Here is a 26,162-nt window from a genome sequence, read left to right as displayed (position 1 = left end):
TGAATTTTGACAGATTAACACTATCAGTTAAACGGTTTAAAGGTTTTTTTGTTTGCTTGTTTGATTGTTTTTTTACTCACTGGGTGCGTCGACACATGCAACGAACCACACGTGCTGACACAGACAAATTTTGCAAAATTAAGCAATGGGAAAGAAGAAGCATATGTGTGGGACTATTTCGACAGAAAGGGTGAAGAAGTTACATGCAAAATAAACTACGCAGTATTACAATACATCAGTAGTACAAGCTTCTGACTGGTGGAGGAAAGCAAATGAAAATCACTTCCCAAGGCTGGCCCTTCTAGCGAGGCATCTCTGTATTCCCCGGGCACCAGGCAGTGCCATCTGAAGCCTCCCTTGATCGGCCCTCGGGGTCCAGCTGACCCCGATGGACTTTTCCTCCATTTTTAAAAAGTGTTCCCTTCATCTCAGGGCTATGAGACCATGCAAAAAAAATTTGGGCTTGATTTGGTGGTTCTAAAGGTGTGTAAAATTTTTTTTACCGTTTAAGTCCCTCGGGGGCAGATTGACCCCACATTGAAAATGAATGGGAAAATGTAAAAAAGTATTTTTTTCACTTTATTTGTCGAAACAAAATAAACTAAATCCAGTATAAATCTGAAAATTTCTACATTTATATCAAGGTCTGGTCCTAGAGCATAAACACAAAGTGGAACAAACTTTCTATCCCATACACACACACGTACGTACACACACATGCATGTGACTGCAACAGAAAGTATTTGTATTGAAAATGGCAAATAAAAAGCAAAAATAACATAAATCTGAACAATTTTCATACATAAATGAAGGACTAATACTACAGCACAAATGCTATATGGAGCAAGCATGTTCACTCACACACACGCACACACGAACACACATTTATGGGGATTTTTTTAGGTTTTAGCAATGAATGGGAAACTGTAAAAAATGCTTTTTTCCCCATTTTGTTTGTAAAAAAAACCCAACTAAATCAAGTATAAATCTGAAAAATTCTACATTTATATCAAGGTCTGGTCCTAGAGCATAAACACAAAGTGGAACAAACTTTCTATCCCATACACACACACACACACGTACGTACACACACACACACACACACACAAACACACTTCTTCACTCCTGTTTATTACTGTTTATCGGTGCTGTTATTTTGTTTTGTTTTCTATTGTGTTCGTTTTATTTACTTTTCTAAAATTAATTTCTTTTTCTAAAAAATTAATAATTTGTGATAAATAATTTTCTGAAATAAATATGTGATTACAGTCTTTTAGTGGCAACTTGTAACATTTCTGCAAAAATATGTATAATAATTAGCAAAAGCAAATAATTCAAAATATATCATACAACAACAAAAATAAATACAAAAATACAGATTTGGAATGTATTTTGGAATTTTTAAATATAGATTCACAAACTGTATATCATAAAATGTTGAAGTATCAAGAAAAATGAAGTGAAAGTGAAATGAGTCCCTATATGGACCTCTATAATGTGGTCATTGCACTTTATATCTTAAATTATAAAGACTAACATTTTTCGACAAACCTGCAGATGGCAGTATTCTATCCCTAACACATAGAGCAATGTCCAAAAACAATTTAGATTTAATTAAAATCATCATTTAAGTGATTTTTTCATTAAAATAGCCTTCCATGAGCCAATTTATGTAATAGTTAAGGAATTGTGCAGTAAATAGGTAAAAAACTACAAAATATCCACAAAAACACAGCATAAATGAATAGATGAGAAGTAAATAAAAAAAATGATATATAGTTTGCCATATCAATTTTTTATATTTCCTTATGCAATTGCTCTGTGAAAGTTTGGGGTCTATCTGACCCCAAGGGACTTAAACGTCACCCTACTTGAGGGCCGATCAAGGGCTAATGCTTTTCGTAGTTTGGTTTTGTCCGACAGCTTATAAAAAATATTGGCCAAATGTTTTTTTTTATTTAATTTTTTTGGCTTACATTGGCTTATTACATTGTTACAGCCTTTAAAATAGTTCAGTTTTGTTTTTAATGTCAAACTAGTTATATTTAGTTTGTTTATTTGTTAAAGGTCCTGTTCTTCGCGATTCCATCTTTCAAACTTTAGTTAGTGTGAAATGTTGCTGTTAATAAAATAATGTATAAATAATACCTGTAAAATTATAAAGCTCAAAGTTCAATGCCAAGCCAAGATATTTTATTTAAAAGAAGTTCCCTTTCAAAGCCTACAGCGAACGGCCCGTTTGGACTACACCCCTGCACTTCCTTCATGAATGACGTCACTAGAACCGTTTGTTGACTAACCCTCCGCCTAGGGCTGGGCGATATGGACCAAAAAATATATCTCGATATATTTTGCTATATCTCGATATACGATATATATCTCGATATCTTTACAGGAAAAATAACCCCCTAAAAACTACAGCAAAAACAAATATGCCAAATACCACAAAAACTTTTTTTTTTTAAATTGAAGTACAAAGAGGTAGTCAAGTGCTTTTGCGACATTTAAAAAAAAAAAAAAAACTCCCTGATTACATAAATAATAATAATTTAACTGTAAAAGAAAATAAATAATATTGCCTTCTTTTCATTTATTTCATGCTTTCAAAAGATGAATCAAAGACTCCCTTTTTTACAGTTAAAGTAAACAGTAAGCATTTTGCAGAAAGATGGGGGCATGACTGAGATATAAATAAACTGATTTTGTCATAACACCACTTCCTGTTAAATTTGTATCAAAATTCAAACAGTGATGTTTGTCATGAGTTTGACAAAATTCAAACTCATCATGCAGATCATGTAGGCTACACATGAGCTGAATTTCACTTCTTTTCCAGTTACAGAACGAAATATGAATGTCAGAAGGTAGGCTATATGATAATATGATACAGTACAACTTACAGAAGAACACCCCGTGTCTCAGGACACCCGTGATGTCTCGTATTTCCCTCTTGGTTAAAACGTGAATAGACCTATTCATCATAATCCCGTGATAAAGCTGACAAAATAATAATAGTAATGATATTGCAATACTTTTTAAATGTTTTCAAATGATATGCGACCATTTTGACATTTTAACCGAAAACTATGCGATCAGTTAGACACAGATCATAAACTGGCATGATTGCGACCGCGTCTCGCACCAGTAGTGTCAAACACCTGACTGTGGGTGAAACGTGCGATTTGAACTATGATGAACATTAATATTTCTTTATGAATTTTAGCAAGCAGTTGTGTTAGAAGGAAAACATGGTCTCTAAACTGAGTCCTGAACAGCGTGCGCGCTTGTCAACATGATAACTAATCCTCACCTGGTTGTGGAAGCAGCCGTGTTCAATGAGACAACACGCGAGGGGAGGGGGAACAAAGCAAGAGGCGGGAGGCGCGCGAGGCTCCGCGAGCACAACACAGAGAAGGCAAACAAGCAAAGTGGCGGAATCAGAATTAAATATAAACAATATATATCGATATATACGATATGTCCAAATCCATATCGAGCTGAAAAAATATCTCGATATATTTTAAATATCGAGATATCGCCCACCCCTACCTCCGCCCACAAGTACACGCAAAATAGGGGGCGTGGTCTTGTTGCTCTCCCACGTGGAGAAGAGCGCGCATTCAGCGCTTGCATCTCCCCGTTATGGTAAGAGGCGGTACCTTTCCGGGCAAAGTGCGCTAAGCTGCTGTCCAATCACAACATGGGAAGCGCTGGCCCTATCAGAACTCGTTACGTGTTTCTGAAGGAGGGACTTCATAGAACAAGGAAATCATCAGGCCGTTTTTAGAACAGAGAGAACAGCGGTGTACAGATAAGTAAATTGTGTGAAAAATACTGTTTTTTTTTCACACGAAACATGAACATATGTTATATTGCACACTGTAAACATAATCAAAGCTTTGAAAAGTTAATTTAGAAAAATGTTTAGAGCATTTTTTTACTTGTTAAATTAAAGTTTAATTTATTTAAGTGATGACCAAGCGACCAGCTGCCAACAGTGAGTTAACCACATGTTTAATTAATTCAGCCTCTCAAATCAACTCACTAACATTTTTACATAATTTTGTGTATTTGACTGTTTGAGGAAACTTCATTTGTATTGTGCGAGCTCTAAGTTACAGGCTTGTGTGTGTCATTGGTATGAGCTCCTAGAGCTGCAACTAACAATTATTTTTTCTGTCGACTAATCTAACGATTATTTTTCCGATTAGTCGACTAATCTAACGATTATTTTTATTAAAATAAATAATTTATCTAATGTTCTTTTTGTAATTAGCTCATGAATCCTTTGGATAACTTTACAAATAATATAAGTACAACTTTACAAAAACTTAACTTTACAAAAAATATAAGTTCTAATATAATATTTCAACCTTTATTCATTTTCAATCAATGTGGTTGAAGTTTTTACAGTATAAAATAAGAAAGAGGCAGGATAGTGTTTATAATTAAACCACAGTAGCCATACATTTACAGTTGTCTGAGACGTCATGAAATGATCTTTAGCATCACAAACCATAAAATGTAGTCAGGGTTCTGCTATGGTTTAACATGGTTTCCAGAGATCTGGAGCTGATTCGGGGTAGCTCGGTGGTTTGTGACTGTTGTCTCGCGGCGCGCTGTCTTTTAAGGGGCCGTTCACATATCACGTCTTTCGCGCGCATAAGATCATTATTTCCAATGTAGGCGCGCGATAAGAGCTCTCATAATGAAAGCGACGCGCTCGTTTTTTTCCAGGCACCGCATCGAGTTCATCTCAACTTTTCAGAATGCCGCAAGCACAAGAATATCCGACCTGAACCAGGAAGTTAGTCACCAGATCACACGGAAACCAGTTAAACCGTAACACCGGAGAGCGCCGAGATGTTTTCCTCTGAGGTGCTCGCGCATCGCAGTTGTGCTGCCGTGGTACACCATATCGGTTTTGCAAAGGGAACAAGGGGCCATTTTATTTGTCCTCTGCTTAAAGTATTCCCATACTTTTGATAACAGTGGTCTGTTTTTGTGATAGAATGCAACTTTCTCTATTCCCTGTATGCCATTACGCGAGATGTAAACAAACAGTGTGACGCGTCGACGCATTTCACGCACGTAAACATATTTTTGTAGTCAACGTAATCGATGACGTCGACGTGTCGTAGCAGCACTAGCTCCTATCCTATGTAACTTAACAATTATTAGGAAATGCTATAAAATCGTTTGCATATTCAAATTTGATTTCCGTTAGCCATCCCGAAACGAATGTGAAAGGGTTGAATTGGAGCATGCAGATTGCTTTAGTGTGCAATGTCTTTTGAAGTCAAAAGAAATTTGCTAATTTTGAGAGATTTTTGCTGAAATTATTTCACACAAGAAAGTTTTCAAATGACTGATTTGATGTGATAATCTTTATTGATTAATTTACTAATAAACATTTATGTTAATTTCCCACTTTATAAACTCAAAACTTATGCATATATGTACTCATTCTCGCGCAATATACCCGCGCCAACATCAGACCTAGTGGTATCAATTTAATATTGGTACTTTAGTATCAGTGTTGGGAGTAACGCATTACAAAAGTAATACATTACAGTAACTTATTACTTTTTGCTGTAACGCAGTAGTGTAAGGCATTACTAATCAATTTTCAGTAATATTTTACTCGGTACATTTCCAGTAACGCGTGCGTTACCCCCCCCCCCCCCCAAAAAAAAAAAGAAATACAATAAAACGAAAAAGGAAAAAAAGGCGTGATACATTAACGCATGAAAAATGCAAGTTATTACCTGTTCGTGGTCATTCAATAGCCGCGTGTGGTGTCCAGGTTAGTAATTAAATACTAACTGACAGCTTCTGATATATTTTTGTATAGCGATTTACTTCATTTTCCTTCAATTCAGTACTTCAATTCATCTCCCTCTTGCTGGTGTACTTTTGGATATGGTGTGACATAGTCCAGTGAAGGCGTACGTGTTTATTGCGGATTTTACAGAAGTGCCGCAGGCATGATCTCAGCCTCTGTGCTCGCGCTGGCCAGTGGAAAAGTGGCTAAAGAAGGTTTAAAGGCTCTGTCGTTTCAAAGAATAGCACAACGGCAAGCGCGTCGAAGGACGGACGAGAGACAAGGCGCGCGCTGCAGAGCCAAACTATAGGCCTAATGCCTTTAAACAACACTTGGGTGAAGATGACAGAATAAGACTACTGCACACCGTGACACCGTCGTTTAGATTTTTTATAGTAATACAGTCATTTAGTTCAGTTAGAGAACAGGCCGTTCAAATAAAAACGGAAGCATGAACCGAAAATGTGATCTTGAGCTGACAGATGATCGCGGAAGATTTGGTTTCAAAGTAAAATGTAAAAGCGCCTATAAAGGGGGTTTGTCATTGTGTTGTGTATTTCATTAAGAATAATAGGCTAATTTTAAACCGAAACTAAAAATCTGCTTGGCCGCACACAGAGCGCGCGTTTACTAACGAGCTGTCATTCACGGTGTGCGCGCACTGGCGCGTTTTCAGTTCATATGGAAGCTTAACTTTTATAGGAATTCATTGAAAGCACTCGCTTTGCATCCGCTCCCGTTATTAATGACCAAGCGGCAGTGCACATGTTCCTTTCGGTTAGACAGACTAGTGATTTAAAAGCCCAGATACCGGTGATGTCATCACACTTTGATTAACCGGTGGGAAAATGTCCCCACCGTCTCATCCCTACTGTACATTCGCGAGATGGATGCGTATTGCTTAGTTTATCAGAGATGAGGACAAGAACGTAGGCTAGTCAAATGCAAATGCAGTCAAATACAACCTTTTTCTAAAACCGAAATAACTATCTCGCAACTATGTCGCAACAATAAGAAAAGAACAAATGCGCATATTGTCATAACTTAGAGTTTACACAGTTCTGTTGTGTCTATGAACAGAAGCTATTCCCAGATATTGCCAGATAATCACTTTACCTCTAAAATAATACTTATAAGAGAGTTGGATCCAGGGCTGGACTGGTAATCTGGCATACCGGGCATTTGCCCGGTGGGCCGATGCACTTTGGGGCCGGTATAGTGTTTAAAAAAAAAAAAAACCACTGGCAACATGCAGCGACAGCGGCCCATTGGTTTGTCTTCTGAATTGACAAGCCGAAGCGCGAGAGACCTCCCCTCCATATTAGGCGCATTTTACTATTTATTTATGTAGTATTTGAGCACATGGAACTGCAAAAGGCGAATATCCGCACAGCGCAGCCGCTGCGTTTAAATACTGCTCTATGAATGGCACTTTGACTATTTTGTTTTATACAATCGTGTGATATGGAAACATTACAGTTCTGTGGTGAATCAGCTGAAAACAGCCGCGAGCATGTAGGCCTATTCATGACGAGGTAAAGTGGAAAATGGCAACACACACACAAACGTTTCACTTTAGCAGAACCACAACTTACTCTTCAGCTATTAACAGCGAAGAAATATGGTGTTTTGGAAGAAACATTTATTAAAAATGTTGCTATATTACATAAATTAATATTGCAGAATATAAAGCACTTTTATAGAGGCTATTTTCGTATTTTCTACAGGTGTTTACATTTTTTTTTACTTACAAATATAATAGTTTATTATATATGTTTTATATAGTTTTGGAAACCATATAGCCATATAATGAGGAGCACGGTTTGTACAGTCTGTTTTTTACCCTGTGACTGCCATGATCTTACATTTAAATGAAACTGGCCTACAGTTAAACTATACAGTCTATAAAACAGCTTTAAGTCTAGATCCCATGAATTAAGGACAAAGCTTTTCCTCTTTAAAAGTTTTATTAACTTTTTTTAATAGATTTAATTAAATGTAATACCCTCATGAAAGTTAGATATCAGTGTCTTACTGAAATGATGTGTTAACTCTTGAAAAATATGATTGTTCAACCCAGAAATGTGATCATTTACTCACCCTAATGTCATTCCAAACCTAAATGAATTTATTTCTGTGTAGCATAAAATAAAATAATTTGAGTCTGTTTTTTTGTTCATAAAATATACAAATGGTAGCCTAACCAAAATGGCTTGGTTGCCAACATTCTTCAAAACATCTTATTTTGTATTTCACAGAAGTCATACAGGTTTGGAACGACACGACAGAGTAAATGATGACAGCATTTAAAAGCAGTAAATTTACTTCACTGCATCCTAGCTCAAAATCATCAGTGCTTTACTGTCAAGGGCATTTCTGTGTGAAAAAAAAAAAGCAATATTAAGTTTATCTGCATTTGCAGCAAATTCGATAATATCTATCATTATTTGTCCTTGTCCTAGTTTTATTTATATACGCCAATTTAAGGCCCCAACCCCAGCAAAAATATTCACGGGGACCTCATGGGCCGGATGTGCTGGGTATGCCAGAGCCGAATTTTAGCCCCAGTCCAGCCCTGGTTGGATCGTCATGATTTCTTGCATTGTCTTGAGCATTCACTTTTTTGCCAATTCTCTATTGTTCGCCTGGGTGGCCCATGTCATTATTCTTCATCATATCGCCTTCTACTGGATGTAAAATGCTCTCTGTCTACATCTTAGAATGTTAAGAGCTACTTCTGTAGTTATTTTGGTGAAAGTAACTCAAAAGTAATACAGGAGTAATGTAACGCATTACAATTCCGAGACAGTAATATTGTAATGTAATGAATTACTTTTAAATAGCAGTAGTAAGTAATCTATAATATATTACAGTTTGGAAGTAACTTGCACAACACTGTTTAGTATTAGATTGTGGTACCGTACGGAAGCCAAAATTGTGCTATCGAGCCATTCCTAATAACCGGTATATAAGCAGATCAAATCAAAACGGAGATTTCCATGACCCTTAAATTCAAATGTGCTTTTGCACTGCTTTTGCACAGTATCACAGAGTACCACATATCACAACTATTTAATGTCTTCAACCACAATGTATATTTTAGGTTCCATACATTTAAATGCCAGTGTTCCCCTATTGTTTTGGGGGGATGAGCTTAGACTTTCATATGCACTGCATCTCAACTACCCCAAATTAATCGAGATTATATTCCAATTCATCCAACAAGAACTTCTAACGTTGGGCCACAGTGAAATTAAACACAGGTTATGAACATTAAAAAAATGAATTTAAGAAATTGTAAGAAGCTAGCATCAAAAGCCATGGTGTCTCCATCTTAAATTATTCCCCTGTTTAAATACATGTCTACTCATTCACAAGCATATAGAATATTTTTGAATACTGTGTTTTCATGTTCCTCTTCTAAACAATTTACAATTGTTACAAAGCAAAAAGTTTTGCATATGAAGTGACATTGAAGTGTAACCTGTTTTTTGTCTAAAATAAAAAAGAAAACATTGAAATGTTGTTGTTTAATTTCTTCAAATTAATGCAATTTTTTTTTTTATTATAAGATTTTACATAAATCATTTGGTATTGTAATACTTTATGTTTAACTTAATAGTACAAAATAAAGATGCAACAATACACTATACAATAAGTCCACAGTTCAGTACATGAACTCATTAATTGTTAGGTTAGGTTAAAAACATTAAAAAAAAAAAGATGCACTACAGGGGGAAATTGTATCAGCTGATGAGGGAAACTGAGGCGGAGTTAGTGGTGTTTCGGAGGCTGCTACTACTGGAGATAATTCGGGAGAGGTCTGTGCACCACCCCCTACCAAGAAGAGAAATCTTGGAGATCTCCTTAATAAACAGAGGTCTGAAATCTCAGCCCCTTTACCAATCAGAGTGTGTTAACCCGCTATCTCCAAGAACAACCAATTGACGGCTAATCCAATAGCATGGTGGAAAGACAATGAAACGCGTTATCCACTCTTAGCAAAATTGGCACGTAAATACACCAACATGCATCACCATGTACACGACCTGACCGGATTACTTTTGAGCGTGCGTCCTTATATGATTTACACCGCGCTCCTTCACCACTGAAGAGCATGCGCCGCACTCACATGCACAAAAGCTATAATGTTGACAAGAGAGGAAAGTAAATTTTTCTGAGGGATAAACTATTTTGTAAGAAGTTATGAAGATAATTTTGGCATAATGACACTGTCCCAAAACCTACCCATGTAAGCAAACAATCAACTACTTCAACTGCGCCTGACATTAGAAATATTTTTTTTCTAAGATGATTATTACACTTTACAACAAATAAATAGATTTTATAAAACCGTATAAGTCCTGGTGGCCGTTGAGAGTGGCTATGGCATCCGTAAATAAATTCCAGCTGCTGGAGAGGACGGCTTTGACATCTGATGCAGTAGACAAACTGAAAGCTGTGATGATTGCATAGTGGCACTTCATATTGATTAAGTTGATAACCTGCTGTTTCAAACATTAACCCTTGTGCGTCCTTTTGATAACTTTGCCTGTGGTAATGCTAACTGCATAAAAATTTCCACAGGTGTGTATTTTTATTTAAATTTTACTATTTCACCCCAGTGTCCTTTAAAAAATTAATTTTGCACTAGGTGCACAAAATACTCACACTCAGGGCCTTTACGCTGCGTTCACACCAAGCGCAAATTGAGCGTCAAAATCATGTCTAATGCGTCTAGTTGGACGCATGAACATTTTGAATCCATTCGCGCGTCCACAGCTAATTGGTCGCGCGTAGAAATCGAACATTTGAAGCGAAATAGACGCGCGTTAAAGGTGCTCCAGGATAAATATGTCCTCAAACACCACTCTGCCTCTTTTCATTTTCAAAAATATATATATATATTAAGCATTAACAGCCACACATGTGATTCAGCCAATGCACTACCTGGATTATCTTCACTGCATGTATATTTAAATAAAATATATATGCCATGTTTAACCTCTACAGAGACATCCGAAGGACTGGCCGAGGAAAGGCTGCTCTCGCTGGGGTTAACGAGCGCTGAGCGCCCAGAGATCGCCTGGATCTCACAACTCCAAAAACGCAAGAGTATTCTTTTTAAATAGGCACTGTCTTTATAAGTAAACCACATACTTTAGCTTTAAACAACTACATTATCAACTGAAAAGCATTAAAACTACATTTAGTAACAAAATATCAGTATTTTTTAATTATATGCAGGGTTTCTCTTCATGTCACTTTACCACGTGACAGCATTAAGCAGGCTCCTCATTGGTTAACGCGGCGCGAATTGACGCCAAAGTTCAAATTTTTCAACTCGGGCGTAGACGCAAATTCGCTTCAAACGCGTGAATGCACAAAAAGCACCACTCGTGCATAGCGCGCAAGACGCTCAATTCACGTTTGGTGTGAACGTACATTTAGAACAAAAATGTCCACATTGAAACCCATTAAAACTGCTATTTTTAATCTTGTTGCCATTTAACTATAAATAGATGAAATCTTTGTTAATAGGCTTTTATTCTGTTGGCAAGGCTTCAAAAAAATTATTTTTAAAATTTTTTACTAGATGGTGCCATTTTTTCAGGTTTGGCGTATAAAGCAAATACTTACTTTATTCTGATTTTTGTTTATGCATATTATAAAGCAAATTTGATCAATTATGCAGCTATAACTGTGTGGGTGTGTTGGTATGGATGTCAGAGTGTGGTGTGTATGTATGTAATAAAAAAAATGTGTGTAGGTGTGCATGTGTGTACTTGTAATATATGAGAGAGAAAAACTCAACTGCAAATCACAAATCCAACCGCTTTGCACCAGTGGAGTTTTGCTGGCATCTAATGGGGAAAAGTTGGCACTGCGCCCAAACAAAATCATGCTGAGAGCTCATTTTTTGAGATATCAACCTCAAATTTGAAACACATCTTTTTCAGATGTATGGCTTTGATTTTCTAGTTTTGAAACTCAACATGTTTTTAAATATATTATATATATATAGTTTTATAAAATATTATTCAATATAAATCATTTTCATAAACTTAAGCTTCTATAACTTTTTTATGGTTTCACTTTTTAAACTTTTTTGACTTCAAAATTAATAATCTGCCAAGGGTCTTCTTTAAAATGAGACCCAAGATTAATGTTTTTATGAGAGTTTTTCGACATGGACATTTTTGTCCTCTATGAACCTATGTGTAACTTTTTTCAATAAATGCACAAGGGTTAAGTTAACAATTTATTTTTCCATACAGGCTGTGGCCAGAGTCCTGTTTATGACTGTCAGACTGTTATGCATTTGTGATTGAATCTCCGTATATAAATAAACTTATATCAAGTAGCTAATCAGTGTCTGCTCGTTTATTCAAACTAAGTTGTCCTATAACGGATGAACATCATTCCTAGATCCTTCTAGCAAACGTCACCTTTTCCACCATATAAGTTAAAACGACAGTCATTTGACAAGGCTATTCATTTTGTAAAAATAGAAGTTATATATTTATATTTTTGAGAACTAAAGTAGGCCTATGATGTTTTTGAATGCTTGTATTTCAGAGTACATCACAGTCACTGCGTAGCCTACATTGTAGGGATGGGACGAAATATCGTTTGACAAAATATCGCGATACAAAACGTGACGAAATGCATCGAGGTCGAAAAAAATGGATCGCGAAATAAAGATAGATGGCACTGCTGCATGATTAGCGTAGTATATAAATAATTTAGTGTATTATACGTGTGTGTGTGTGTTTATATGGGGCATACATACAGTCAATGGTGGCAGGCTGGCAGCACCATCTGCTGATCAAGCAGGGTAAAAAAATGAAATTATATCCGGGGAACGGTGCGGTACGTCGTCACGTCAAGACAGGGCATGTTGCAACAACAACACTGCAGCGAGCTAACAAATATTAGCATTAGCACCAATTGCCTTGCCCCAAACAGCCGACCATGGAGTCAAATGAGGTCGACATTGAGGACGCTCCTCCTGGATACAAGTTATATGTCTGGCTATTTTGGCTTTCTCATTAAAAAAAGACAGCAATAGAGTAACTTAACTGACAAGATTAAGACTGTGTGTACGTTAAGCTATGCCATGCTGTCATTCCGTACACCACATCCATCTAGGGCTGTCAAAGTTAACGCAAATTCATTTTAACGGCACTAAATTTATTAACGCGCGTTAACGCAGCACGCATTTTCTGTTTGATCCGTGGCATAGCCCGTAGTTGGAAAAAGTGAGAGCAGTCAGACGCAAAGGATGTAGCAGCAAACATTAATAGGGAAAGAAAATGGTTGACATTAACATTAAAATTCTAAACCAAAAATGCAGTTATTGCCTACATAAACTACCATATTTTCTGTTTAACTTTTATTAAACTCCAGAAAGAAAAAGTGTGTTTTTTCACTGAGCACATTCTCTGCAGTCTGAGCACGATGCACTGCAGCTCACTCTCGCTCATGTCTGAGTTAAATCATTAACACCATCACCGCTTACAGTACACCTGTTTTATTGAACTAAATACATTACAATCGGCTAAAACGAATGCACAAGTTAAATAAGCCTAGTTCACACTGCCCGATTTTTGCCCCGATTTTGAGTCGCCGACAGGTTTTGTGAAATCGCCAACAAATGCCCGAGATCACAGACAAAACGGTGCTCGTGCACGCGAGTGACAATCACGCAGTGTGAATGATCAAAGACGCGATCAGAGAGAATCGCCGACGAGTCGCCGACGCCGGTGAGATATTTGGCATGCTAAATATCTGGAGCTGTCGGCGATTCAAACTCCTGCTGTGTGAACTGCGTTCTGACTGAAAATTACACCGACAGCCAATGAGAGAGTGATATACAGGGCAGCGGGAGGTTCAGGGAGGAGTTATAGAGCAGAATTTCAGTATTTTAATAGATATATTTACAATTCTATCAAACAGAAACAAAGGCCAAACATTTGCACATCCAGCCACAGCAGCAGCACATTACAAAATTATTTATTTACCTCAAACTGTCTTTGCAGAACACAATCCTGGCTCCCTCTGTCTCTCCAACAATTTCTTCCTCCATAATCTTTTTTCTTTTTCTCCACAAATCAGCGCACATAAAATTTGAAGTAAACTTAATGCAGTTTATCATTTTTAATAACAATTCCAAGTCTCGTGCGAGAACTCCGGTCTGACGCACGTGTGATCTCGCGTTGTTTACTTGTCACATCGCACGTGTGTTTGGGAAACGTAGTTTGCGCACCGGAAAGAGAGAGTTGTCGGCGATTCTTCCTCTTGTTCAGTCATGCAGTGTGAACTCCTCTGTCGTCAAACCATCAGTCAGTGTGAACACAGCAGTGACTGAATGATACCCCAGATAGTCATGCAGTGTGAAAAGAGCAGTGACCCGACGAATTTGAAAATCGTGCAGTCTGAACTAGGCTTTACATTCCTGAACAAGCGCACTCCCAAGTCGTCCGTGTTCTTCACACTGTCCATGTGAATCGCGGCCCAGTTCGGCGCGCACACGCAAAATACCAGCAGTTCAATAGGGAATGCGGATCTCTTAAAGGGGCCAAACTATATTCCTACTCATGTAATATGGACCTCCTCCAGGTATGGTGTGATGCTGGTTCGCTCACTGGTACACATTACCAATTTTTCATACGAACTTTGCCCTGTTCTGAATTAAACTGCCAACATGGTAGAGAACAGAAAATTCATCCAAATGTTAAATGTGCTGGAGCCCAAGTTCAAGATGCCATGTCGAGGACATTTTTTCAGAGAAGGTAATCCCAGAAATTTACAATGAAACCAAATGAAGTGAGAAAGAGTTGTTGCTGAAACAAAAATAAATAAGTTGTTGTTATCCACAACTTTCCCGAACTCTGACCTCTCCCATGATCGCTATGGCAACGTAGAACACGCCGGTAATGAACTTCCGGTTTACGTTAGTCTGTACTGTTATCAGCTAAACGCTTGGCTGTATTATCAGGATTCAGGAGTAGACTTACAACAACGCTACAGGCAAAATGATCACATGTCCCAGATGGTCGCATGGATCGGACTATCTTGCAAGAACTTTCTAATATCTGTAGCACTAAGCGATTCATCAGAGTTATGCGGCACAGACATTTTGCCACTGTGTGCTAGGCTGTTCCTATGAACCACGCAAGAGTTACCTTCCGTCCATGCACCTGTAAATTGATTTTATTTTATTATAAATAAAGGTTTATTTGTTTCTAGTTATTTATTTTGTTAGATATGTCCCCTTATATTAGATATATCCCCTTTGTTAGATATTTCCCCTTAAATAATTTTATTTTCCCGCGACACGCACACAATAATATCTTGCCGCCCGCATCCGCATTCGCCCATCAAATATGATCCCGCGCCGCACTCGGTTGTGCTGGGTCCCGCGGGGGTGCAAGTCTCTATTTGGAAGGTAACGTTAGGTTGTTAGAGCGGTCTTGCTACAGATCAAATCTGTAAATTATTGAAAACAATAAACATAGCCTACCCCTTGCAAAAAATTATACAGTTGTAGGCCTACTGCAGTATTTTAAATAGTTTAAACTAATATATTATACAAACTCAATAATTAAATTTGGCAATGAAATATACATTTTTATTACAATGCACTTAAATTAATTGAAGTTCATGCATCTACTTTCATGTTGATTAAAAAAAAGTCTACTGACAATGTCTGACATGATTTCAACAATTACAAATAATCAAATATAAATATTACGTCTGCATTACAATTCTTGAGTTTATTTGAAGCTCGTTGGGCATTGAATGGAGTGCATAGGGTGCTAGGCAACAGGTCAAACGTGTCCGTTTATGTTGCATGGTTTATGGAAGAAAGTAGGTTTCCGAGGTGAGAGACCCAGCCTTCTGACGACTTCCGCTGCCTGGCAGAAACCTCTCCCATGACGCAAATTCGCATCTGTTGTGTAGTGAATGAAGCGAATGGATTCAAAATGTTTACGCTGCAAGTTCGCGCGAATAGCACTATTTATTTGCGTCACTCGCGTCTGGTGTGAACGCAGCATAACTGTTATGTGGGCTAAACCGGAACTGAGATACCGTCAACCGGAAGTATTGAGTGTCATGGCGAAGCCCACTAACACTTGCAGGAAAGTTGTGGATACAGTAATCTTTTCTTATTTTTTTGCTTTTTTGATATCGTACCGTGGCGTATCGTATCGTAACCCTGGCATATCGAGGTGCATCGTATCGTGAGTTTAAGTGTATCGTCCCATCCCTACTACATTGTGACTAACATTATAAAAACATGCAATATCGCTGACGAAAAAAGACAAGCCTAAAATGTAGACTGAATGACACTTTAAGCAGAACATCTCAAATGGAGATTGATAAAATGCAGCTTACTTGTTTATTGGTGTTTTCAGATCATCCGCGCACGAGAGACCTCGCGTGCACATTGCAAGATTGGACATGTTTAGGTAAAACACTGGAGAGTATACGTGTTCTTTTCACAGAAAAGCTCTGTTTGCGTGATTTCAATTACTGAAATCTGGCAACTGAAAGCACGCAAGCTCTTTCTCGCTCGCGGATGATCTGAAAAAACAAGTAGGCTGCATTTTAGCCATCTCCATTTGAGATGTTCTGCTTAAAGTGTCATTCAGTCAGTCTGTGTTCTGTCAGGACGCACGAGCTGCTTCGCTGAACAGCTTAACTGCTGTGCTCTGAGTGTCTGAAATAAGCCAATCAGAGCAGAGTTCAAAATTAATATTCATGACTCTTCCAAATAAGGCAAAAACAGAACATTACATCCTAGGGACAATTTATAGGGTTGTAAATGGACCTGTAAAACTGTTCAACTCATTCTAGGGCACCTTTAAACAATCATGATGTATTGTTCTCTTTTTAAATGTTTGATTTTAAAACTCTGATATCATGTTTTTATGTGTATCTCTCTGACTATCTCTCTCTCTATGTGACTGTTGTCATATTTATTAAAAAAAAAAAAACATGCATGTAATTAAAGTAAAACGCTTGATAAACTTCTATTTCAAAAGAAAATAAATGAACTGTGTGAAAAAAATGAAATAAATGAAATAAGTGAACTGAAAACACCAATAAACAAGTAAGCTGCATTTTATCTCCATTTGAGATGTTCTGCTTAAAGTGTGTCATTCAGCCTACATTTTAGACTTGTCTTTTTTCGTTAATGATATTGCATGTTTATATAACGTTAGTCACAATGTAGGCTAACGTTACGCAGTGACTGTGATGTAGCCTAATCTGAAATACAAAATATGCAAAAAAATAATAAAGCAAAGGTTTTGTTGGAGGAAAGCAATAAGAGGAAACAAAAAAGTTATCGGATTAAAGGCAGGATGAGTATCAACATTGGGCCAGCGCTTGCTCGTTGGTGTGAGCTGTACGAGGAGGAGGCGTGCCCGACCGATGCTGACTTGGCTGTCATGCTTGCTATGGTTATTACCTACCACTCAAACATTGAATTGAAGTATCATATAGATTCTGTAAAACAGTAACCAATAGACTAGGCTACTATAATGACGCTGGCTTTTAAACGTGAGCATCGCGCTCATTTGGCGTTTGAAAAAAATAAAACCCATGAAGTTATATTCAATATGACATGCTGAAACATATGCCACTGTACCTGGGATGAAGACATTTCACACGCGACAAGCAGAACAACTCCATGTAAACTCCTCCTGCAGTGTTTAGGGTAAAACTGTCAGTGATGCACGGGTTGGCTTTATTTTCAACCTGCGGGTCCTGCTTTTATGAAATGATTTGGCCCGCCCCGCACCACTGTATATATTTTTACAACCCGCCCCGCGACCATTAAATAGACATACAGGGTCTGCGGGTTGAGACGACCTGCTCATCACTAGTTCAGGGCTATCATGGTTGTCATGTCAACAAATGCACGCGCACATCCCCTGATGTAGGATGACAGAGTTTACGACAGTAGTAGAGGACAATATTTTTTCCCAACTGTAGGGGGACCCCAAGAGCAAAAGTTACCTAGTGCAGATTTAAGTTACTTGTTCATCATATTTCTTTTAAAACCAACCGAACTTAAATTACATCCAGTTTATCAGCAACAAAGTGCGTGTGAATCCCAATTTGCAGGTGTCTGATCCTCAATGAGAAAAGAGAACTGTCCCTCTTGCCTGCACTTTTTTCACTCCTCTCCTCAATGCAGTCACCTATTATCATCTAAATTTCAGGCGAGACGTATCTCAAAAGAGCCTTATAACAGGGCACGTTTCTTCCCAGCATGCATTTAGAAGTGATCACTGATAATCAGTTCTGCGCAGATTTTGCTTATCTCAAATGATCCCTAACCTGTTAACATGGACAATGGAAAACTGTGTTGTTTATGCTCTGCTTAGTATGAACCAGGCCTGACATAAGTTATTTAAGATAGCTACTTTCGTAAGTCGGTTGTTTTTGATTTTTTTCTAGATTTCTCTTCTTTAAATAATACACTTAAAATACATTTTGTTTGGAAAAAACCTTCTTTGTGTAATTTAACTCCTAATTTTTTTTTTTTTTTTTACCAACTTGGGCACCTTTCTTTTTTACTAATGTTTTATTACAAGATTGACAAATTGCCAGATAAACCGTCTCCCTTTCATGCACTATCGTTTGGCTTGAAAACTGATATAAAAGTGCAACTTCTCTCAACAACGTAATTTTATTTGGAATAACCATTCTATTTTGTATTTAAACATAGGTATCTATTTTTAAAATAGCTGGTTTGATAAGGGTATTGTTTTAGTTTGTCTTTGTTTTACACTCAGAGATTCATTACGATGTATAATGAGTTTCTGACTTTAATTTTCAGGAAATTCTCTCTTCAATTCTGGTATCACTTCCTTATGTAGACGTGTTGTCATCAGTTGATAAAATTAACCCAATAATACCCATAATTAACCCAATTAATACAGCTTGTGGTAAAATTAGTTTTTTTATAGTTTTTTTTCCCATTCTCCATTTTTGTTTTGTCGTTTTGCCGACCGGATACGGCGAAAGTTTAATCTTTCAACTAGCTCTGCTTAACCTTCATTGCTCTGGTTGGTTGTAGCACTATCCAATTGCGTGCACGCCGTTCAGAGGGAGTTTGTAAGACAACCGTTTATCCCGCCCCTCGGATTGAGCCCTGTCAATGGTGAGTTTCCTGACCAAACATGTTGATGTGGGTCTGGCTTGTCAGGCTATATTGGACTAAATTTCTCCAATAAATTATAGACCAAATTACCTGGAATGGGAAATTATTTGGTTATTACCTCATAAGCTCCACATTTTCTGGCATTGTAGTCATGCAGAAAATGTATGGTATGATGTGTCCAAGTTTACCAAGCAAACCAAGCAGAGGTTCTCATTTTGAAAATGTAATTGTTGGATATCTAAAGTATGATAGAGTAAATAAGGAAGCTTTTGTAATTAATCTATTAATTGTATTAGTCAAATTTCACATTCATAAGTGTAAGTTTTCTAATAAAAAAGCCCCTTATCTCAGACAGTAGCCCTTAAAGAATTTGAAAATTAGTTCTCTACTATTTATACTAGTACTAACGGAAAAGCTATTAAGACTGTTCATCTCTGTGAAGGCCTAGTGTCTTTAAAAAGTCGAGTATCTCTGTAAATCAGTATTTTATTTTTGTTAGTTTTTTCTTGTGCATTGTTTTTCTTTCATGTATGTGTATTATTTGCTTTTCTGGCTCCAACGTGTATGTTGTATTAATAGGCTAATATATAGGCTATATATATATATAGGCTATATATATATATAGGCTATATATATATATAGGCTATATATATATATATATATATATATATATATATATATATATATATATATATATATATATATATATATATATATATATATATATATATATATATATATATATATATATATATATGCTACTAACTAGGCCTACGGGTAGTGATAAACATTGGCAGCTCACATTCCTATCGAAGGGACCTTTGCAGGTGATAGGTATGGTAGGTTTTGTTGTTGTTGTTAAACTTGTCCTACCTGCAGAGGAGTCATCTTCATGGTCGGAGCTCAGGTATACGTCAGGTGTGCTGCGTCCAGACCCGTGAGAGCCGCGGAGCGCGAATGAAGGAGACAATCTGTCGTCATCTGAGTCCAGATCTCGACTTATGCGAACCCGGGGGTTCAGCCGGTGATTCTCCCGGACGTTAATCTTTGGGTTGAGTATGTTTTTTCGCAGGAACTTTTCGTTGAGCTCCACGTCCTCGAACTCGTGGTCGCTGTTCCGTTGATCGGCAACGCACAGAGAGAAATCACGAGCAGATGAGTGTTCTTGCTGAACATCGGGCTTTTTCCGAGGGGGGTCGAGGGTGAGCTTACCTGTCTTGCTGCCCCGGAGTATGTCTCGAGCGAAAGGCTCTTCTACACCTTTGCTGTCTGTCCCGCAAGGATTATCCTTCTTTAAATCTGCCTTGTTCCACCATCTCTCAATGTCATAACTTTTCGTCTTCTGCGCGATGGTGGTCTGAAGGTAAATTACCTTGAATTTCTCCTCTGATACAGCCTGTTGTAACACCTTCAGATTGGCTTTGCATTTCTCCAGCTCTGCCTCTATGTCCTCCACCGAGTGAAGATTCATCAAGGGCACTTCACCGTCAGGAAACTCATTCTTCCAGTGCTTCTCAAACTCCGCCTGTTCCCACATTGTCAAACCAGAATGTGTATTGTTCCTGCTAAAACAGCTTGGATCCACTGCCTCAAACGCCCGTTGTGAAGTAGCGACTTCTCATTTTCTCTTTCGCGCATATCCACTCACACACCTCAGATCAGTTTACAACTGAAAAAAACTTTCAGCTTCCGCTACATTGGAAAGTCGTGACGTCAGCTAGACACGAAGCCAATCAGATCCATATGCCGTTTACATGATTCTTCTTCTTCTTCTTCTTCTTCTTCTTCTTCTTCTTCTTCTTCTTCTTCTTCTTCTTCTTCTTCTTCTTCTTCTTCTTCTTCTTCTCCTTTACAGCAGTTGGCATCCTGTGTGTGTGTGTGTGTGTGTGTGTGTGTGTGTGTGTGTGTGTGTGTGTGTGTGTGTGTGTGTGTGTGTGTGTGTGTGTGTGTGTTTAACTAAATGCCAAGGTATCAAAAATACAAGTACATAAAAAACTGCAAAGGTTACATACAATTAAATAATAATAAAAGTAAAACGCCATGCATAGAAACATAGGCCTATAAAATAGAAAGAAAAAAATAAACTTTAACAGAATAAATTAAAAAGCTGAAACAAATTTGTTTTCTTAAAGGGTTAGTCCACCAAAAAAAAATGTATTTATGTCATTAATGACTCACCCTAATGGTGTTCCACACCCGTAAGACCTCTGTTCATCTTCACAACACAGTTTAAGATATTTTATATTTAGTCCGACAGCGTATATGTGTGGGCACACTATACTGTCCATGTCCAGAAAGGGAATAAAAACATCATCAAAGTTGTCCATGTGTGACATCAGTTAGTTAGTTAGAATCTCTTGAAGCATCGAAAATACATTTTGGTCCAAAAAAAACAAAAATTATTCAGCATTGTCTTTTTATAGTGTTATAATTGTTCCGCGTTTGTTTTCAAACCTCAAATAAAGATTCAAATAGTCATGAATCAGCGGATTGATTCATGATTTGGATCGCGTGTCAAACTGCTGAAATCACGTGACATTGGTGATCCGAATCATGAATCAATACACTGATTTATGACCATTTGAATCCTTATTTGAGGTTTGAAAACAAACGTGGAAGAGAAGACTTCAATAGATTCTAATTAAATAACTGCTGTCACACATGGACTACTTTGGTTATGTTTTTATTCCCTTTCTGGACATGGACACAGTATAGTGTGCCTACACTTAGATACGCTGTCGGACTGAATATAAAATATCTTAAACTGTGTTCCGAAGATGAACGGAGGTCTTACGGGTTTGGAACAACATTAGGGTGAGTCATCATGACATAAATTTAATTTTTGGGTGAACTAACCCTTTAAGAGCATTACGATTCTTAGATGATGAAATAGTTTAGATATACTGTTGGACCTTCTTTATAAAAATTAAGCGTGGTTGTTTTTTACACAACATTTAAGCTCCACCTGTTGAGGAAATAAGCATCCGTTTATTGAAAAACTAAGTTAAGTTAAAAAATATAAATGAATTAAAAAAAAGTTTTAGATGCCTACAAGATAAGCAATATAACATAAAATACATTTAAAAAATAATGAAAAATAACAATAGGCCTAGACTAGAGCAAATTAAGTAAACAAGTAATAGTACAAATAAAGTGCTCAAATAATGAATATACAGTTCAATTCAAAATTAAATTAACAATATTAATCACCATAAAAAAACATAAATAATATTGGCATCATCATAACACACACATGCATAAATATAAATCAAGTTGGAGATTGTCACATTTTGCAGGTCTGTGGAAGCTGTTTTGTGTGTGTGTGTGTGTGTGTGTGTGTGTGTGTGTGTGTGTGTGTGTGTGTGTGTGTGTGTGTGTGTGTGTGTGTGTGTGTGTGTGTGTGTGTGTGTGTTTCTGCTGAAGTGGATGTTTATATAATGGAGTTCTTGTCTGAATCTTCGTTCAAGATCTGCCCATTGTAGTCCCTGTGCTATCAAGGACCGTTTGCACTTCATCTCCAAGATCCTGAACCCATGCAGGTGGGCAGAACCCCGTGTTGTGTTCTGTGTTTCAGGAGGAGTCCATGGACCTGTCAAACGTGCCCGAGGAGTACCTGGACCTGAAGGAGGTGTTCAGTAAGTCTCTGAATGCTTCTCTTCCTCCACATCGTCCCTATGACTGCTATAGAGTTATTGCCAGGTACGTCACCGCCTAAGGGCAGATTATACTCGCTTTCTGCTCCGGAAAGGAAGGTCATGGAGAAATATATTTCTGATATAGCAGCCAAGATCATCCGCCCTTCCTCTTCTCCTGCGGATTCTTCTTTGTGGGTAAGAAGGATGGTTCTCTGCGGCCTTGTATCGACTCTCGGGGGGCTGAATAACATCACGGCAAAGAATACCTATCCTTTGCCACTGATGTCGTCAGCCTTCGAGCGGCTGCAGGGAGCTTCCTTTTTTACGAAGTTAGATCTCCGCAACACTTATCATTTTGTCTGCATCAGGGAGGGGGATGAATGGAAGACTGCGTTTAATACCCCCAGGGGGCACTTTGAATATCTAGTTATGCCCTTCGGGCTGTCCAATGCCCCCGTGGTCTTCCAAGCACTTGCCAATGACGTGCTGAAAGACATGGGGCCTGTACCATGATGGTAGATTAACAAACTCAGAGTTACAGGATTAGTTTTGAGTTGACAAAACCAAACCAATCTATTCAGGCTTTGTTGGTCCCATGATGCTGATCATCAGCTTTCTGTGTCAACTCAGGCTTTAATCCTGAGTTCAGGTGACATCAGCAGTGAACAGCCAATCACAAGCTGTGGATCACCGAGATTCACTTCTCATGAGAGAAGCAGCAAGATTCATTTCGCTCTTCTGCAGAATATTACATGATTGAAATATATTAAGAATTTAAACAAATTTACACAGCAAGAAGAAAATAGCTATTTATGAAAGAGGACAACTAAAAGAAAAAATAGTATACGTCAATGCAAGTAAAAGTTATGAAGATAGATTAGTTGATATGAGAGAATTGAACGTTTAAGCTCAGTCAGATTTTTTTATAGATTATATACATAAAGTCTGTCAATATTTGTACAAAAGCATTGTATATGACCAGGAATAACCATGAAACAGGATAAAACATACTTTTCTCTTGACTACTTTATTGATACTTTGACATGGACCCATTTCAAAGCAATCATGTTGCGATGTTTAATAGTTAGTTTACCCAAAAATGAAATTAATGTCATTAATGACTCACCCTATGTCGTTTCACACCCGTAAGACCTCCGTTCATCTTCGGAACACAGTTTAAAGGCGCCCTAGAATAATTTGAAACAATATGTTAAATTGTTCTCTGATATCTACATAGAGGGTATGTGGCTTATTTAAGGGCAAACATTTACCAGATATAGTTTTACAGGTCCATTTACAACCCTATAAATTGTCCCTAGGATGTAATGCTTTTTGCCTTATTTGGAAGGGTCATAAATATTAATGTTAAGCTCTGCTCTGATTGGCTTATTTCAGCAGCTCACAGGAATTCAACTGTTCAGCTCGTGAGTCCTGACCGTCCTGACAGAACACAGACCGACTAAATGACACTTTAAGCAAAACATCTCAAATGGAGATTGATAAAATGCAGCTTACTTGTTTATTGGTGTTTTTATTGGTGCTGAGTAAAGCTTCCTTGAAATGGGTCGAACAAACGAAAGATCTTGAATTATATTGTTGTGGTATCAGATTATAAACATCAACCATGATTGTTGACATTTTTTATCTGTGGGAAGGGTAGAAAAGTCCTCTCGTCTCCTGAACAGCCTGGAACATGAAGTGTGTCCATGAGAGCAGCTTGTTTACCTGATGATTCGGCTTCCGCCTGACAATTAACATGTTTGGACAGATACAAATGTTGGGGGCGTGCATATAAATGTGACATCAGTGGGTTAATTAGAATTTCTTTAAGCATTGAAAATACATTTTGGCCCAAAAATAGCAAAAACTACGACTTTATTCAGCATTGTCTTCTTTTCCGCGTTTGTATTGATTTGATGGGGCATTTCTGAGCGTGACTTAAAGAGAAATTACACATTTCATATGTCATACATTTCTCATAACACAAATAAAAAAGACTGTGAAATATTATTCTGATGTAAATCATCTGTTCGCTACGTGAATATATAGTAGTGTCATTTACTTCTGTGATTAAATCTGAATTTATCATCATTACTCCAGTCTTCAGTGTCACTAATCATTCTCATATTAGGATTTGATGCTCAACAAACATTTATGATTATTATCAGTGTTGAAAACAGTTTTGCTGCTCATGGTGCTGCTTCATTTATGTAAAATAAAATAAAATGTATCATGGTTTCCACAACATTTTTAAGCAGCACAACTGTTTTCAACACAGATAATAATCATAAATGTTTCTTGACTATGAAATCCTCATATGAGAATGATTAGTGAAGGATCATATGACACTGAGACTGGAGTAATGATGATAAATTCAGCTTTGATCACAGGAATAAATTACACTTTACTATATTCACATAGAAAAAGTCTGTTTTCATTTGTAATAGTATTTCACAATATAACTGTATTTTTGATTAAATAAATGCAGCTTTGGTGAGCAGAAGATAAACATTTAAAAAGCTGTCAGTTAGCACTGCATTATTCATATGATATAGGCCTATTTTATTGTCAATAAATACCCTACATTGAGATGGCTTGAAAAACACACATAAAGCATATATTGTCACAATCGTCTGATTGTCGTTGTCACGTTTGATCTCTCATAACGGTGGTTTTCCTTCAGCTGCAGCTCCAGCGTGACAGTACGTTTCCATGAATCCGCTTTTGGACTTTCTGTGAGAGCGTCCTCCTCATATTTAGATACGAATAAAATGACAGGTCATGCATATGCATATGATTATTTTTTTGTCTCTGAATTTAAATCTTGATGTATTCACATTGGTTTCTATGTATTAATACACTTGTCCGTGACCTCAAAAAGCGCACAATCAACCGAGGTAGAGAAAGCTGTATTTAGCATCCCTGTTAACTTGCCCGCCATCGCGCAGGTAACGCGGGTTTGAATCCCGCTCGGAGCGGGTCGACTTGGATCGGTGAGACCCAGTAAAAGTGCGGGGGATGAAAATTCACTTTTTTTAAAGTGCCAGAAGTCCCCCGTCCCCCGCCTCATGCTTGAATTGAACACTAAGCTTGCTTCCTTCCATCTGTCAGACTCGCGTGGTAGCCAGGCGTCTTATTAAATGGCGAGCTCAGTTGACACTGTGTGCTTCAAGATTCTGATGCAAGTACTAAGATTCTGATTGGCCCAGAGAAATGTCAGTTATAAGAATTATCCAATATAGAACTGTAGACCCCCCCCCCCCCCCAAAAAAAAAAACCTCTTCGGTTCTATGCGATTCACGTTAATGACCCAATTGACTAAGAAAATTGCGATTGTCGTCAAAAAGCGACAAGTTTGCAGGTCTGCAACTACCCTTGAGTAAAACAATTGATTTTTACCTTTCTCCTATTCATCCAGTCGTTTCCTGAGTTTGGCGATACCACGTATAGCTCCAGCCTAGCATAGATCATTAGATCGGATTAGACCATTAGCATCTCGCTTTCAAATCAATCAATCAATCAA

General features: G+C 37.6%; 1 protein-coding gene across 2 annotated transcripts in view; it reads right to left on the bottom strand.

The window, feature by feature from the left end:
• abr (ABR activator of RhoGEF and GTPase) overlaps positions 1–20,655 on the bottom strand; it is a 373,871-nt gene extending 353,216 nt beyond the window's left edge. For both annotated transcript variants that reach the window (XM_067437974.1, XM_067437975.1), the window contains exon 1: positions 19,878–20,655. In XM_067437974.1, coding sequence (XP_067294075.1) covers positions 19,878–20,541 — 664 coding nt within the window. In that variant the 5' untranslated portion in view covers positions 20,542–20,655. The remainder of the gene's footprint in view (positions 1–19,877) is intronic.
• Between the last annotated feature and the right edge of the window lie 5,507 nt (positions 20,656–26,162).

Source organism: Pseudorasbora parva, chromosome 3 (genome assembly GCF_024679245.1).
Source record: "Pseudorasbora parva isolate DD20220531a chromosome 3, ASM2467924v1, whole genome shotgun sequence".
Taxonomy (NCBI): domain Eukaryota; kingdom Metazoa; phylum Chordata; class Actinopteri; order Cypriniformes; family Gobionidae; genus Pseudorasbora; species Pseudorasbora parva.
Note: the sequence above shows the minus strand (reverse complement) of the source record. Positions and strands in the feature narration are given on the sequence as shown.